We start from the raw sequence: 16,665 nt of genomic DNA on the forward strand, positions 1-16,665 counted from the left end.
TAAGGGTCAGGAGAACACACATGATTCTAACTGTAACTGTTTTTGATGTATTAGACTAATGGTTGGCAAATTTTTCCTATAAAGAGCAAGATATTAAATATTTTAGGCCTTAAAGGCCTATGGTCTCCACAACCTTTCAACTTTTTGACATAAAAACAGCCATAGACAGTACATAAACGAGTGTGTCTGTGTTCTAACAAAACTTTCTTTATGGGTGAATTTTGAATTTCATACATTTTACACATGTCGTGAACTATTCTTCTGATTTTTTTCCAACTAGTTAAAAATTTTAAAAAATCGTTTAGCTGCTATTCCATACAAAAAGAGTGGCGAGCCAGATTTGGCCCCTAGGCCATAGTTTGCCAACTGCAGTCTTAGACGTTTCCTTACACACTACGAGGTGCAGGTGCTCTAACAACGTCACAGGTGAAGTACACAGGTCCAGATTTTATTGACTGACTTGCAGTCTTCCAGCCAGTGTTAGATCCATTAAAAATGGCTAGTGTGGAACTTCATACATGGCCCAGAGTCAACTAAAAAAATAGGCATTTTTGCAACACTTTTCATCTTTTTATTCCACATCATTATTGGGTTATGAAACCAATATAGTGCTAGTTCCACTGAAACAACTTTAGTGTTTTCTTATAAGCAGGTACTTTTTGACTGACTTTGTTTTAATGTTTGAAAAGATATCTTAGTTGAAACACAGATAGGGGGAAAGATCACTATCTTGGTTATTTATAGCCTTTTTTCTGCTGAAAGTGCTTCAGACACTTTTTTCCATTCACTCTAAAAACATCCCTGTGTGAGAGAATAATTAGCTTCCTAATTTTTATGTTTGGGGAAACTGAAGTGATAGGCTTGGGGATGTTATGTGACTTTAACATTGTATCTTAGGGGGCCATAATACTAAGCACTAGAACTCATTTTTATGACATCCCCCTAACTTAAATGCTGCAGTGGAAATGGAGGAATATACAAAAATAGAGTTCTGAGACTTTCTAACTTCATCATGATACAAATGACCTGGGACAACGGTCGTTTAAGAAGGGTTTTCAGAATAATTTCCTATCTTGTAATTAACATAGCTGGAGCAGTGCAAAGAACTACATCGACCTAAATTCTAAACAGAAAATGAAAATGCTTATTTTCTTCTTAAATACAAGAATTTGCTTACATTTGCTTCTTGCCTAAAATCAGCAGTATACTGGATTTTACTATTTTTTAGAGAAAAAAAGTTGCACTTTTTTCAAATATAAAAGATGTCTAAATATGCTGAGCATATTTGCCAATTGCAAAGCCTTATAAATACTTCTTTTCCTAATATTCTACTGCACGGGGGGTGGTTTTTTAAAAATCACTTTTGAAGATTTTTAGGGTAAGAAAAAAGCAATGATGATTCAGATGAGAACATAAACACCGTTTAAAGCCTGGATTGACCTTCCAAAGCAAGATTGAACTTCTTGAGCTCTGTTTTATTGTTCCAGGTCAAAATGCATGATCAGTATATGCTGTTCCCATTATCTTGTTTCGCTCAGCATTTTCTATAGGAAGAGAGCAAAATATTTTCTACACCTCCTTTACAATTAAAAAAAAAATCCATGTTTCACACTTTAATAAGTGCATAAATTCTCATGCTAAGGGATGAAGAGTCCCTTCTCTGTACTGGATAAGTCATTGGGGTATATTGTTACTATATCTTAAAATCAGAAATAGGTTTAAATACAGTACATCCACCAACACACATACACACACACACACACACCATCCTCAGCATCCCTGTTGGTCTGACTTGAGTACTGTTATTGCATAATGTAATTTGTAATGACGTATGTTCTTGAATAAATATTGAAGTACATGTATGGTTATAATGCTACTATCCATAGAGAGCTGTTATGTCTTCTCCACAGTGCAGTGACACATTTTCTACGCTAACAACCTTGCCATCCCCAAACCACTTTTAATTTGTAGTTTATATTACGTGATACTAGTTTTATTGTTCATACTACCAGTCCTTTTATCTTTTTGTAAGCTTGTCCAGTGAATTTTAACACATTCTTTAGTTACTTGGATCAACTTCTTGTTTTCCCCTCAATGAAAAGATTGAAATGACCTGTAAACTTTTTGACTTTATGGCCAAGAACATTTTTTAAATGCAGAAACATAAACACATTAAAAAAAAGAATCCTGGCGACAACCATTTTATAAATATGTGACTGTATTTTTCTTTATGTCCAGAAACTTGTATTGAAGAGGATTCGGGTATATTCCTCCCTAACCCACACAGTTCATAGATCTAACACCAGGTTTTTGTACCAAAATGGGCAAGATAATGAAGGCACAGGCTCACTTTGTATCAATAAAGGACATCAAACACAGTCATGAGGCACTAATGACATAGAAGCATAGTCAATCACAAAAAGCAAGTGTTCAAAGTCCTCAATAACTTTTCTCCCTTTAACATTTGGCAAAATTCAGTCTAGATATTTTAATACCTCAGAAAGAAAAAATAAATAAGAGATGCTACATTAAAACAGATTACCTATAGTCTTTAGAAATACAAGGAAAGGAATAAAATGAAGGGAAGGGACCACAGATTTCCTATATTCTTGGATTATCCTTCCTTTCTGAGGGTCTCAGATGTCTGCACGCATCTGTAGAAATGCCAGCTGTACCTGAAGATTGAAGGGATTGTTGGTAGTTGGCTGACATGGTCCCTCAACACTATTAAGTTTCTATCACAAAAACACAATTAGCTTGATTTCTGCTAAATCCTTTGTTAAAAGCCTAAGTCAAATTTGGTTATTTGAAAGTGATCTAAAAAGTTTAAAATAAAAGAAAAATACATTCTAAATTCCCAGTAGAAACAGATTACATATTTCAACTTCAGTAGCAAATAAATACACCTTAAAGCCAAGCAAATTTGTCTCCTGTAGGAGACTCTATACAGACTACGAAAACAGTTACTGTTTCTCTACTGCTGATGACAACACCACTCCTAGAACATACCAGGAACTAGTTTCACAACTTGAAGAGACTTTTTTATGACATAATATGAAAGACGAGGGTTTAACTTAGGTCTGAGCAAGCCGAAGAGATCCACACTTTGCAACATCTCTATTACAAATAGATGACAACTGAACAACAAAACACAGCCCAGTCTCTGTTTACATCAAAACCACTGTCTATTTGATATAGAATTACTTGCTTTCTGTGGGTTGATAACCACCCATTGCCAAGACCAGAGCTGGCAGTCGATGGAGCATGCCATTTACTACAGGTAAGCCTAAGTCTATAACTGCAGAAATAACATGGAAATGTATCAGCTTATCCAAAGTAGTTAAATATATTTTTAAAATTTTTCCTAGGAAATTCATTTTGATAATATTTCCCAAGTCCTTCAACTAAAGATATTTTGATAACTTGTGTTTTTTTTACATCAGAATCACCAACATTTTTTAACTGTTTCCAAGTATCAGTAACAAAGGAGCTGATACTGCTTATGTTCACAACTAATTGTTAATATTTCAGTGAGTTACAATAAACTGTTTTTGCATGCTTGAAAAATTAATTGTAAAGAAAAAATAAGAATACTTATAGGAGGATCGCAATAATTTGGTGTTTTTGCATTAAAAACCTCTAATATTCATCTCTGACAACACAGTATGTATATTTATGCATATAAAGTTCATTTCCATGCTTATTACATAAAAATAACTATAGGAAATATCAGTATCAGCTGATAGATATCCAATTAATTCACTGCAGAAGGGAAAATAAGAAAAAAACTGAAGTAATCTGTAAAGCGCACAGTTCAAAAATTTTTTTTCCTTTTCTTCTTCTTCTTCTTCTTTTTTTTTTTTTTTTGCTTGTTTAAAATTTTTTGGTAGTTTTATCTGTGCTGTGTTGAACAAGTTGATTCCCAGACTAATGGCCTCCAAGTAGATTTGAAAGGAAGCCAGAAGACTTCTTACTTTGCTGTGATTCTGCTTCTTGGTCTTGTGAAAGTCCCAATTCACTCTCAATTTGATCAAGCTCTGACTGGTCAAGTAGTTCAAAGTCATCACCTTCTTCAGTGTCTGTGTCGTCGCCCGGGCTGGGGGCAGCCTGAGAAAGTGCTTGCTGCGCGCCCTCTAACTGCTCTTTGATGGCTGCTGTCACCGCGGCCGTAATGGCGTCCCCAGCCAGGTTGCGCATCAAGTGAAAGGTTTGGTCACTGCTCAAAGGAAGGGTGAGACCAGCTGCTGACTGCCTCTCTCTGCTCGCTCTGAGACCGCTGTCCACCTGCTCCTTTTTTCTCCTTTGCTCAGTGGGCAAGCCAAGGCTGAACTCATCTTCATCATTTGTTCCCGTGCCGTTTTCTACAGATGGAAAGTCCGAAAGGTCTCGAGAAAATACTTCTTCGCTTGGTCGGTCAAGATCTGTGGAATGTGTAACACAAGTGCATGCTTGAGCACCACGATGAATTTGAAACAAAAGAACTATCTAAACAATAACCTGACTTTATTTTATTTTTATTTTTTAAAAGATTTTGTTTATTTGACACAGCACAAGCAGAGGGAGCACCAGAGGGAGAGGGAGAAGCAGGCTCCCGGCTGAGCAGGGATCCCAGTGTGGGGATCGCTTTACCAACTGAGTCACCCACACGCCCCAGCGATAATCTGATTTTAATCCAAACCCTCCAAGCAAACTTGACCTTCATCTAGCCTCCTGGTTCAGCTTAAATCAACTTAACCACATACCAGATCCCTTTCAAATCTGGGACACTACCGCTCTACAAATACACAAATACCGCATGTACCGGCTGCTTTAGTTTTAAGTACCAAAGTACCAAAGTACCAAAGACTTTCTGTAATGACTTAATATTCAACCTAACGTTAGCTTGAGGCTTGACTAAACTTCTGTTTTTAAGTTTTTATTTAAATCCTAGCAAATTAACATACAGTGTATTAATTTCAGGTATATAACAGAGTGAAAACAGTTTCATACAACACCGGTGCTCGTCACAAATGTTCTCCTTTTTTTTTTTTTTTTAAAGATTTTATTTATTTCTTTGACAGAGAGATCACAAGTAGGCAGAGAGGCAGGCAGAGAGAGAGGAGGAAGCAGGCTCCCCGCGGAGCAGAGAGCCCAATGTGGGGCTTGATCCCAGGACCTTGAGATCATGACCCGAGCCGAAGGCAGAGGTTTTAACCTACTGAGCCACCCAGGCTCCCCGAAAGGTCTCTCCTTAATCCCTATCACCTATTCTGACCCCAACCATCTCCCCTCCGGTAACTATGGGTCTGTCCGCTATTTTATTAAAGAGTCTGTTTCTTGGTTTGCCTCTCTCTTTTCCCTTTGCTTGTCTTGTTTCTTAAATTCCACATAGGAATGAAATCATATGGTATTTCTCTTTCTCTGACTTATTTTGCTTAGCCTAATACTCTCTAGTTCCCTCCACATCATTGCAAATGACAAGATTTCATTCCTTTTATGGCTGACTAATATTCCATTGTATAAGTGTACTGAAGTTTAAATGTTCAATATAAACAAAAGTTTCCTCCTCCCCAGGGAGGGTATTAACTTTGAGCCAATGTGGGTATGCATGATTAAAGAGTTAAAAAAAAATATTTCAGTTGGAGGTTTTCATGGATTGTGCTAAAACAAATGCTGAGTATTATCCTGCCTCAGCATTATTTATCCATGGAGATCTGTATGTCAGCATCCGTAACCTATGTTTGTTTAAAGCAGTGCACTAAAAGAAAGTATTGCTCCTTCTCCCCCATATTCAGCTTAAGAGCTTATGGAAACATTTGGCTTTCCCTAAATATCGCTGAAAATGGCCATCTCCTGTTTACCAAATTTGTGTCCAGGATACATGCTGGAACACATTTATTTATTTATTTATTTATTTATTTATTGTTTAAGATTTTATTTACTTGGGGCACCTGGGTGGCTCAGTGGGTTAAGCCGCTGCCTTCGGCTCAGGTCATGATCCCAGGGTCCTGGGATTGAGCCCCACATCGGGCTTTCTGCTCTGCAGGTAGCCTGCTTCCTCCTCTCTCTCTGCCTGCCTCTCTGCCTACTTGTGATCTCTGTCAGATAAATAAAGAAAAAATCTTAAAAAAATAAAATAAAATAAAATAAAAAAGAAAGAAAGAAAAGATTTTATTTACTTATTTGACAGAGGTCACAAGTAGGCAGAGAGGCAGGCAGTGGGGTGGGGGAAGCAGGCTCCCCACTGAGCAGAGAGTCCGATGCGGGGCTCCATCCCAGGACCCTGGGATCATGACCTGAGCTGAAGGCAGAGGCTTAACCATTGAGCCACCCAGGCACCCCAGTACAGGAACACTTTTAGATTTGGGACATTTGAAAACAATGTTAGGTTAGTAGGCAGGCAGTGATTTTATTGCTTCTCATTTTCCATAGAAAATTTTTCAGTCTAACAGTTAACTCTTTACAACAGTGACTTGAAGTCTTCAATTTAATTAAAGCCTTCTATGTGGGTTGGATTATTGTCTCCTCTTTTGTTGTGTAATGCTTAAGAACAAAGCGTTTGCTATCCTTATCCTGATGTTGGGCTTATACAGCTTGAGTGTTTTTTTGAAGTTAGGCTCCAAGCCCAGTGTGGGGCTTGAACTCACAACTCCATGATCAAGAGTCACATGCTCCACCAAAGGAGCCACCACGTTGCCCTGTGAATGTTCTTATACGCTTTAAGGGTGAGAAAATTGAGGTCCACAGAAATCATGTCAATGTTCAAGGTCACACAGTTATCTAATGACAAAAGCAAGACTACACTTGAGTGTCCCAATAGCCAAGCCTGTCTTTTTTCCTTACTTTTCTTTTTTTAAAGATTTATTTATTTGACAGAGAGATAGAAAGAGAGATCACAAGTAGGCAGAGAGGCAGGCAGAGAAAGAGGGGGAAGCAGGCTCCCTGCTGAGCAGAGAGTCTGATGCGGGGCTCGATCCCAGGACCCTGAGATCATGACCTCAGCTAAAGGCAGAGGCTTAACCCACTGAGCCACCCGGGTACCCCCAAGCCTGTCTTTTTTCAAACATTGCATAGCCTCTCTCCTTCCTCTAGGAAAAGAAAGTGTGTTCTTGCTTATAAAAACACATAAAAACAATTCATAATCTTCCATTATAATCTCGTATTTTCAGTATATGGCTAAAATGACTTGAAATAATCCAATGAGACTAGCAAACGTTAAGTTACTGTGCAAGACTGTCTATTTTAAATTATATTTATCCTAATTATGAAAAAAAGGAAGTTTTTTTTAAACTAACTTTGAAGAAAAATGTAAGTGGAGTCAGCTTTATTTTTTTATATATTTTTTAAAGATTTTGTTTATTTGACAGAGAGATCACAAGTGGACAGAGGCAAGCAGAGAGAGAGGGAGGAGGAAGCAGGCTCCCTGCGGAGCAGAGAGCCTGATGTGGGACTCGAACCCAGGACCCTGAGATCATGACCTAAGCTGAAGGCAGAGGCTTAACCCACTGAGCCACCCAGGTACCCCTGGAGTCAGCTTTAGACTTGAGGAGCCGGTCCTCCGCACTTCAATCGTTTTTCACAGGGACTAGCCCTGGGCGTGTGGAATGAGCATCTCTCTACTGTTCCTTCCATTGTTGCCAGAAGCAATGGATATTTGCCAGCAGACATTTCAGAAACTGTTTTCACTGTCAATTATTTGTCATTAAAACAAAGGCAGATTAGTACCTTGACTGGCTTAGATCTTTTTCTCATATTTCTAAAAAAGTAATAGCTTTTGAGATAGGATTCATATACCATAAAATTTGCCCTTTTAAAGTGTACGATTCAGTGGTTTTTAGGATACTCACAAAGCTTTACAGCCACCACCAATACGTAATTTCAGCATTACAAAAAACTCATACTAATGACCACTCACCACCATTCCTCTTCCCCCAGCCCCTAGCAGCCACTAATCTACTTTTGGTCCAAATGAATTTGCCTCTTCTGGGCATTTCATATAAATGGCCTGATACAATGTGTGGACTTGGGTATTTGGCTTCTTTCACTCAGCATAATGTTTTCAAGGTTCATCCAAGTCATGGCATGTATCTTTTCCATGTACCCAGAATACATATATCAAAAGAAGAGTATGTAGAAGTGTGAGCATACCGTCGGAAGTGTCTGTCTGTGGAGTGTATCCTTCTGACAGGTTGAAGGTTCCATTGTCAGTCCAGGAGACCTCGGATACGTCGGTGTCAGACACAGACAACTCTTTGGCCGCAACCGTGAGGCTGATCTGTGTAAACATAGAGAGCAGTGACACACTGGAAACTTCTGACAGAAATCTTTTTGAACACTCCATTTGAACCCCCAAAATATCAGGATAATAAAAACCAGATGAGTAATTCTGCTTTTGAAATTGTTCAGTCATCTTAAGAGAAATAAGAGAAGCCCATTAGGCAAATCATTTAGCCACAAGGCATGTGAGTAAATTTACAGTCAAACCACATGGGAACAAATGGAAAAACCAAACAAAAAAATACCTTAGGACAAAGAGCTGAAAGGTCTAATTCACTGTCATCTTTGTGACTTTTTTCTTTATCTGCTTCTGTTGAGAAAAAATTTAGAGGCCTTCAGTGTCCTGGCCAGCTTAGACATAGTGTATTTTATCCATTCCACAGTGAGATCCTGACCCCACAATCCTCAGTCTCCAGTGCTTCCATTTAATTCAACGTGTGCACACAACAAGCTTCACATATCTGCAAGTGTTTGATCTTCAAGGGAAATGGTCCGGATCAGTGATTCCCGTAGGGATGACCCAGCAGCAGCAGTGCCCGTGATTGGGAACTTTTTAGAAATGCAGATTGTCAGGCCTTACCCTACATCAACTGAGTCAGAAACTCTGGAGTGGGGCCCAGGACTCTCTACATTAATAATCCCTCCAGGAGACTCTGATGCTCACTATAGTTTGAGAACCCATAAGGTCATAGGCCAAGTTAAATAGTGAAAAGTGATCACTTTGGTTTTTCCTGTTTTCTTTTCCTCCCCTTGGTTCTCTCAATCCCCTCTTATGTGGCTCCCACACTCTTAGCTATAGCATGGTTTTTTTATTTGCAATTGTCCACCCCAAAATAAAATAACTGAAACAAAGGAAATCATAAATAGCAAACACAGAATTATTAAATCCTTTTCCCCTTTGGATTAAAAAGTCCATTTCTTATATGTTTGAGAAAAGCACAGATACCTAATAGGCAAAGGCTACATTCCTTTGGGGGCATTAGCTTCTGTAATAATATATAATAAAAAGCTAAAAGCACTTTGAGACATATTCAAAGTGATTTTGTAATAAACAGCCACCTGACGTCTCATTCCACACATGGAATCTAAAATTCAAACTTTACTTACCAGATCTCTTACGTTTCTTCTGATTAATATATTCTCCAATTCCAAAATCTAGCTTCAGCAGACCTGACTTGATTTTGCTGTATATTTTTTGTCCAATATCATTACACTTAAACAGGGGACACAAAAATGCACACAGCACTGAAACACAAGAAGGAAGAGCGTGTCCGTAAGATGACGGTCCTTTCAAAGGCTACCTCTGAGTATCACACGAAAATAGTTCCATCAGTAAGACAAATATAAGTGTTTTTCTTAGAGAATGCCTCTGTGAAATACGCTCATAATTTCTATTCTTCCTCCTGTAATGAAAACATCTTCCCCTACAAACACACACACACGTACACGCATGTACATAAGTGCGGACGCCAAGCTTATAGTCACTGTTTTTAGAGACTTGCTATTAAATCAACTTTCTTCCTTTCGTTCGTTCACCCTTAACCCTGAAAAAGATTAAGTGCTTTCTTGACAACAGTCTTGGGTTAAAAGCTGCCTTTCTACTAATTTGCTGAATAAGCCATTTCGCTATAGGAAAATTATTACGTATTATCCTCTCATCAGTAATACTGGGATGACAATATTATCTCTTGGGGTTTTGTGAAGAATAAATGGGGTGAGTGCAAACCTGGCCTATATCATCAGAGCATCCCCTGGCTCTCTTCTCCATTGCTTCCTAAACAAGGCAGATCAAGGGCTGATACTCTCCATGAGTTCCGTCTGGGAGAATGGGTTTGCGCTTGGATCAATGGCTGTGAGTGTTATGCATTTGGAATACAGAAAAGAAACGAAGACTGACCTCGTGAGTATATTGTATTCCCTAGTATTTACTTCTTTGATGCGGTTAGATGTGCCCATTTACCTTTTTTTTTAATTTATTTTTTATTTATTTTCAGCATAACAGTATTCATTATTTTTGCACCATGCCCATTTACCTTTTAAATAGGAGTTGCAAGCTCAAATACGGCTAGAAGCCACGGAAGTATATGTACATTGTAAAAGCTGGTCTAAGAGAAATGGGGGAATATAAGGGTCAGTTCAGTGGAGAGTGCCTGTCCCATCTCAAGGTGGCAGCACCAGACCATATTTTTCAGGAGAAGCTGGCAATGTATACTTTTTTTTTTTTAAACACAGATTTTGGGGTTATAGTTAACGTACAATAAATTGCACATAAAGTATACAATTTAAGTTCTGACATACGCATACAACTAAGAGACTATTACCACGATGAAGACAGTGAACATATCCATCACCCCCTAGATCTTCCCCATCTTCCTATTAATCGTGTCTCTTGTCTTTCCCTGCCCTACCCACCTCATCCCTAGGCAACCATTTGTGTGCTTTGCTATTAGCTAAAGATGAATTTGAATGATGTATATATGGAATCATACAGTATATGTTCTTTTTTTTACCTGGCTTTTCCTACTCAATCTACTTATTTGGAGTTTTATCCAGACTGTTGCATACATCAATTTTTTCATGCTGAGCAGTCACTGCATGGATATACCACAGTTTGTTGACCGGTACGTCTATGGATGGACAGATGGACTGTGTTCTGTTTTTGGCTGCTACAAATAAATTGCTGTGAAGATTTGCATACAAGTCTTTGTGTAGATATATACTTTCATTTCCCTTGGGTAAATATCTAGCTGTGAAATAGCTGGGTCATATATAGTTTTTAAGAAACTGCCAAACAGTTATCCAAAGTGTTTTTACCATTCTACCTACCCCCAACAGTATGTGAGAACTTCCAGTTGCTCTGTATCCTTGCTAATACTTGCTAGGGCATTTTTAATTTTAGCCATTCTGGTGGGGATGTAATGATATCACATTGTGGTTTTAATTATTTTTTGAGCCACAGAACATACACAAGGGCAAAAGGATTAGTGTGTTTGTGGGGGGCAGGAAATATAGCTTACTTATAGTTTTAATGACATAATTTAAAATCAAATCGTATCACTTCTAACCAACCCTGCCTTTTGGCAGCCATTCTTCCAACTTCAAAATATAAACATGTCTCTAGGAAAAGAAGAAACTTTGTACAGCAGGAAATTAAAGGATAATCAGTGTGCTTTATAGTTAAGGACTTACCCCTCCTCTTCTAAACTATGGAAGGGCTTGTTGATCATTAAATGATACCATATGCATCACATAAATTCGCCAAATGTTCTACCATACTCACGCAGTAGATAGCTGAGTATAACTCCAGGAATATAACTTCCCAAGATTGTAAAAAATGTGCACACACTGCAGACCAGGAGGCAAAACTAGAAATAATAGAAACAACATGTAACAGTTATACATAACTCCAAGACATTTTCGGGCACGGGATACAGAGACAATTATCTGTCTGTAGGTGGTCTATCACGTTATGGCAAATGTTTTTCAAACACTGTTCTTTTGTACTTGGGTTTGCCTAATGACTGCTATGTTCAGACAGCCTTAGTCCACTCTAACACTTAATAATAATCATTTTGAGGTTCCAGAAACTAATTTCTAGCACAGAGAACATTGCCCATAAATCGTGCCTGTGGCTATATTCCTGCCAGATGCAAGAGAACTGTAGACTAGTATGGCCGCAGAAACTTCTTTTACTCAGGATCAGTCACTGAAAAGAATGTAGCCTGGTTCATAAACCTGCAAGTTCAAACTACTTCTATAAACCCATCAAAATTCATAAACACAGCAAAGCAGAAATTAGAGGCTTTTATATAAACAGAATGGCAATTTGCACAGCTGATAAGCTCCTAGGATGAATCCATTGGCCGTTATCTTCCTCCTTTCTAACCATAGCGACCCCTCAAATTGACCCCACTTCTAGGTCACTTAGGAACCAATTGGGAATGAAATGAAATTTCTATAGTGAAATGTGTTTATTTTCCTTCTGTCAGTTATGCCCCCAAAAATCTTGGTTGTTTTAAGAAATTTAAACATCATGACAAAAAACTCCCATAAAATCTTCACTTGTTTTCCACACCCTAGCCTTTAAGATAAACTATCTTTCTTCTTTGGCTTTAAATTTAAATTATGGTATTGGCAAGCAAAGAAAATTCATTAAGGGAATTTCAAGAAGACATATGAGGATAAGAACCCATAACTCTGATCAGTAACTGATTAACACTGTCAGACTAACCTTGATTTGGCACAGGGTTAATAAGTTAACTAGTCGAAAGGAAAACAGAGGAACACAGAACAAAATTAAGAGCTGTTTCTGAAACAGCAGAGGCTCTTGAGAATATGCAGTTTGTACAGCAAAATGGAAGAGGAAAGATGAAGTGCGGGAAAGCATTACCATGTCCAGAACTCTGTTTCACAAAGCTTTCGTTTATCCACTAAACAAACTAACCCTAAACAAAGAAGTTCCAAGTTCAGAATCTTCTAAAAATGTACTTAATCATTTCACTAAAATAGGCATCAAAAATGCAACTCTCCTTCCCCACCATATGGATAGCCATGCTAAGAACTACGTTTGGGGATTAAAAAAAAAATCCACATGTATAAAAGGTCGCTACTTTAATATGCTCAAAATGTGTCCGAGCACAGTTCTGTTATTCAGTGCTACTGGAGGTAAGAGATCGCCTGTACGTGGTACAACTAGATCGGTTGTCAGTGTGGCCATTCCTAGGCTCTTCCAAATACAGGGGGAGGTTCAAGGAACTTGAGCGCAACACTGTAAGGGGAAGGGTCTGGTGGCGGCTCTGCCTTTACCCCCATGTTCTCACAATCACAGCCGAGGCCGCCTCTACCCATCCAAGTACTCCACAGGGTGCACCATGCAATCCCTTCCAAACCACTTGCGACCCTTCTCCTCGGGGGCTTTCCTCTTAACTGGAAAAATGCTCATTCCATTTTTATAAAGACAATGAGTGTCTTTGCCAAAGGTTTTCTTTACTAGATAGATCATGTAAGAATCTCTACCTTTTAGACGGACTCTCTTATCTCTGAAAACACCCTCGCAGGGCTGGATGTTCATCTCCCTCTGACGTCAGAACCAGCCTAAATAATAGAACTGAAATTCTTCTTTTTCTATTGAGTTGTAATTGACATACAATATTCTGAGTTTTCAGTGTCCAACACAGTGATTCAACACTTACATACATCATGGATAATGACACGTCTAGTACTATCTGTCACCTACATATTTAATATGGCATTGTGGATCCCATTCCCGACGCTGCACTTTACATCCCTATGACTTATTTGTTTAAACTGAAGTAGAGTTGACATGTAACACAGTATTAATTTCTGGTGCACAACATGGTGGTGACTTTCATAACTGGAAGTCTGTACCTCTGAATACCGTTCACCTGTTCTGCCCATTGCCCTGCCCCTCTTCTCTCTGGCCACCACCAGTTTGTTCTCTGCATTTATGTGTCTGTTTTTAAACTGAGATTCTTCATAAGGTATTTTTTTCTCCTTGGTCTGGCTGATATCAAGACCAGTCACCATTTTTGGTAATGAGTTACATAAGTGTGTATCAAATAGAAAACCAATCTGATCTTGAAATGCAAGTTTGAGGATTTTCCAGTGCTGACCAGACACTCACATTTCTTTCTTTTTTTAAAAGTTTTTATTTATTTATTTATTTCATAGGCAGAGATCACAAGCAGGCAGAGAGGCAGTGTGGGGAAGCAGTCTCCCTGCTGATAGACAGCCTGATGCGGGGCTCATTACCAGGACCCTGAGACCATGATCTGAGCCGGAGGCAGAGGCTTAACTCACTGAGCCACCCAGGTGCCCCAATACTCACATTTCTGAACCTCGCTAATATCAACTTTTATGGCATGTGCTCCTTGTATGTTATATCCAGGGTTGGAGAACCCTTAGAGGCTGATAAAACGGGTTTTAATTCATCCATTTCCAATTTGCTGCACATTATAAAACACATACAGTCATTCTCCCATGCTGGAAAACTTGCCTTGCCAGGGCTCTGCTGCTTAAAAAGAGACATTTCTTGAAGAAATATGCTGAAATTCATCCATGATTCTGCGATACAGTGGCTGAACCTGGATCTTTCATCTGGTTTGGAATTGATAACTTCCCAGCTAAAGAGAGAAAAAGAAAACAAAAAATTTTAGCTATACTTTTGATGATTCACTCAACGTTCATTTCTTCAGCAAGTGTTTACTGAGCACCTGCTCTTGGCCACACTCTCTGGAAAAGCCCTGTGGATTCAGAGGTGACCCAGGAAACAAACTGAGGGTTGCTGGGGAGTGGGAAGGAAGGGCTGGGGTGACTGGGCGAGGGACACTGGGGACGGTGTGTGCTATGGTGAGCGCTGTGACGTGTGTAAGACTGATGAGTCATGGACCTGTACCCCTGAAGCAAATAACACATTATATGTTAATAAAAAGAAAAAAATGAGGGGGGAGAATTCAGAGGTGAATAAGCCAGACACCTTCCTAATGAAGTTCACGTGCCAAGAGAAGAGAGACAAGCTAAACAGCTCGCCGCAAATTACAACGAAGGAAGAGTTGAGCATGAAGTATCGGGAGGGATTTTGAGACATCTCTGAAGAAGCTACTTTTATGCCAAAATCTGGATGAGCAGAGTCTATCCCAAGGGGTTGGAAGAGTCCCAAGTAGAGCAGTGTACAGCATATGCAGAGGGCCTGGAGCCAGAGGAGCTGCCAGCACTATTCTCCAGAGCCCCACACGTGGCTCCCGCAGAGACAACGTCAGGCAGACGAGCGATGCTACATGAAGCTCAGAAGGTGGGACAGGACCTAATCACACTGGGCCAGGGGGTGAAACCTTAAGGACAGAGAGACCGCAGTGCTTTTTGAGAAACTTTGGCACTGACCTTCTAATCCTCCTCCTCCTCATCAACGACAATGCCTTCTCAATATATTTTATAGTCCGTCAACTCAATAGGAAACTGTTAAATTCAATGGGGTCTCAAAATACCTTGTATTTTTCTACTGTACCTTCTCCCAAGCATCGTCCTAGATCATGTTGAGTGTGATGCCTGCGTCACGCGTGTGCGCTGTGTGCGCCGTGTGTGTGTGTGCTGTGTGCGTCGTGTGTGTGCGCTGTGTGCGTCGTGTATGTGCGCTGTGTGCGTCGTGTGTGTGCGCTGTGTGCATCGTGTGTGTGTGTGCTGTGTGCGTTGTGTGTGTGTGCTGTGTCCCGCCCTCGTTTTCCCACAGGAGCCTCCCTAAGCTAAAACCAGTAAGCCTCTCTCCAGGAAGAAGACATGCAAACACAGGGCATTCCCCTAAAATCACAGTGATCCTGAATTCAAACCCCACTCTTGCAATACCAATTCATCACAAAAATGTACCAGTTCAAACAAGATCTGTCAAGGGCCCTTAAATCCATTCATTTAATAGATAATTGTTAGTACCTACCATGTGGAAGGCACTGCCACAGAACCAAGGACACGGCAATAAATGAATGTTTCCGGTAGAAGACAAAGATCATTAGTTGAACTATCATCCAAGCTACAGTTGCAAGGGAATCAGAGTAAGATGATCTCTGGATTCAAATCCAGTCGTCCTAAGACAAATCAAAGCTTCTTTGGCCCTTAGATGCTCAACTCCCCAGAGACGGTGTGTATGTGGATTCTATTTTTTTAAGGATTTAAATATAACTTAAAATTATATTAAAAAAGGAAATTTAATTATCTAATCTACAAATTTTCATTGATCTGAGAGACCGTGTGGGGGTCGTGGGGAAGGGCAAAGGGAAAGGGAGAGAGAGAATCCGGAGCAGAGTCCACGCTGAGCAAGGAGTCTGTCGTGGGACTTGACATGGGGCTTGATCCCATGACCCTGAGATTACAACCTGAGCTGAAACCAAGTCGGATGCTTAACCGACTCCGCCACCCAGGTGCCGCTATTTCTTTTTAATATACCTTGAACACTAAGATAATTTGTAGATTAGATAATTCAATTTCCTTTTTTAAAATATAATTTTAAGTTGTATTTAAACGAATGCAATAGCATTAAAAAAAGAAAGAAAATTTCATTTTCCTTGGTCTTTATTCTGTCAGAGTCAAGTAAGGCTCTGCCAGAGAGTCTCTGAGCTACCATTTCTCCAGGCTGATCCAGTTCCGTGAGGTAGACGCTTGCTGAAAGATCTCCCATCCTTAAGAAATGAACTTTGGGGTTGTTTAGCTGTCAGGGAGTGGTTTATGTATCCATTAACTCTACCCCTCTCTTGAGTCACTGAGCCAGCCTGTTTTCATTGGTGACCAAATTTAGCATTAGCTTTGCATACTTTATGAACAATTCCAGACCTATTAAAGGAAACACTAAGCTCATGGATAGGAAGCCACTCTCTGTAACAAAATCTTGCCAATAGGTCTGCT

General features: G+C 39.5%; 1 protein-coding gene across 3 annotated transcripts in view; it reads right to left on the reverse strand.

Annotated features, from left to right (window-relative positions):
* Nucleotides 1–2,200: 2,200 nt before the first annotated feature.
* Nucleotides 2,201–16,665, reverse strand: part of RETREG1 (reticulophagy regulator 1) — a 128,338-nt gene continuing 113,873 nt past the window's right edge. For all 3 annotated transcript variants that reach the window (XM_059173684.1, XM_059173685.1, XM_059173686.1), the window contains 6 exons: nt 14,273–14,399; nt 11,537–11,621; nt 9,364–9,501; nt 8,502–8,566; nt 8,128–8,254; nt 2,201–4,421 (listed from right to left, as the gene is read on the reverse strand). In XM_059173684.1, the coding sequence (XP_059029667.1) occupies nt 3,928–4,421; nt 8,128–8,254; nt 8,502–8,566; nt 9,364–9,501; nt 11,537–11,621; nt 14,273–14,399 (1,036 nt within the window). In that variant the 3' untranslated portion in view covers nt 2,201–3,927. The remainder of the gene's footprint in view (nt 4,422–8,127; nt 8,255–8,501; nt 8,567–9,363; nt 9,502–11,536; nt 11,622–14,272; nt 14,400–16,665) is intronic.

This window comes from Mustela lutreola, chromosome 5 (assembly GCF_030435805.1).
Source record: "Mustela lutreola isolate mMusLut2 chromosome 5, mMusLut2.pri, whole genome shotgun sequence".
Classification (NCBI taxonomy): domain Eukaryota; kingdom Metazoa; phylum Chordata; class Mammalia; order Carnivora; family Mustelidae; genus Mustela; species Mustela lutreola.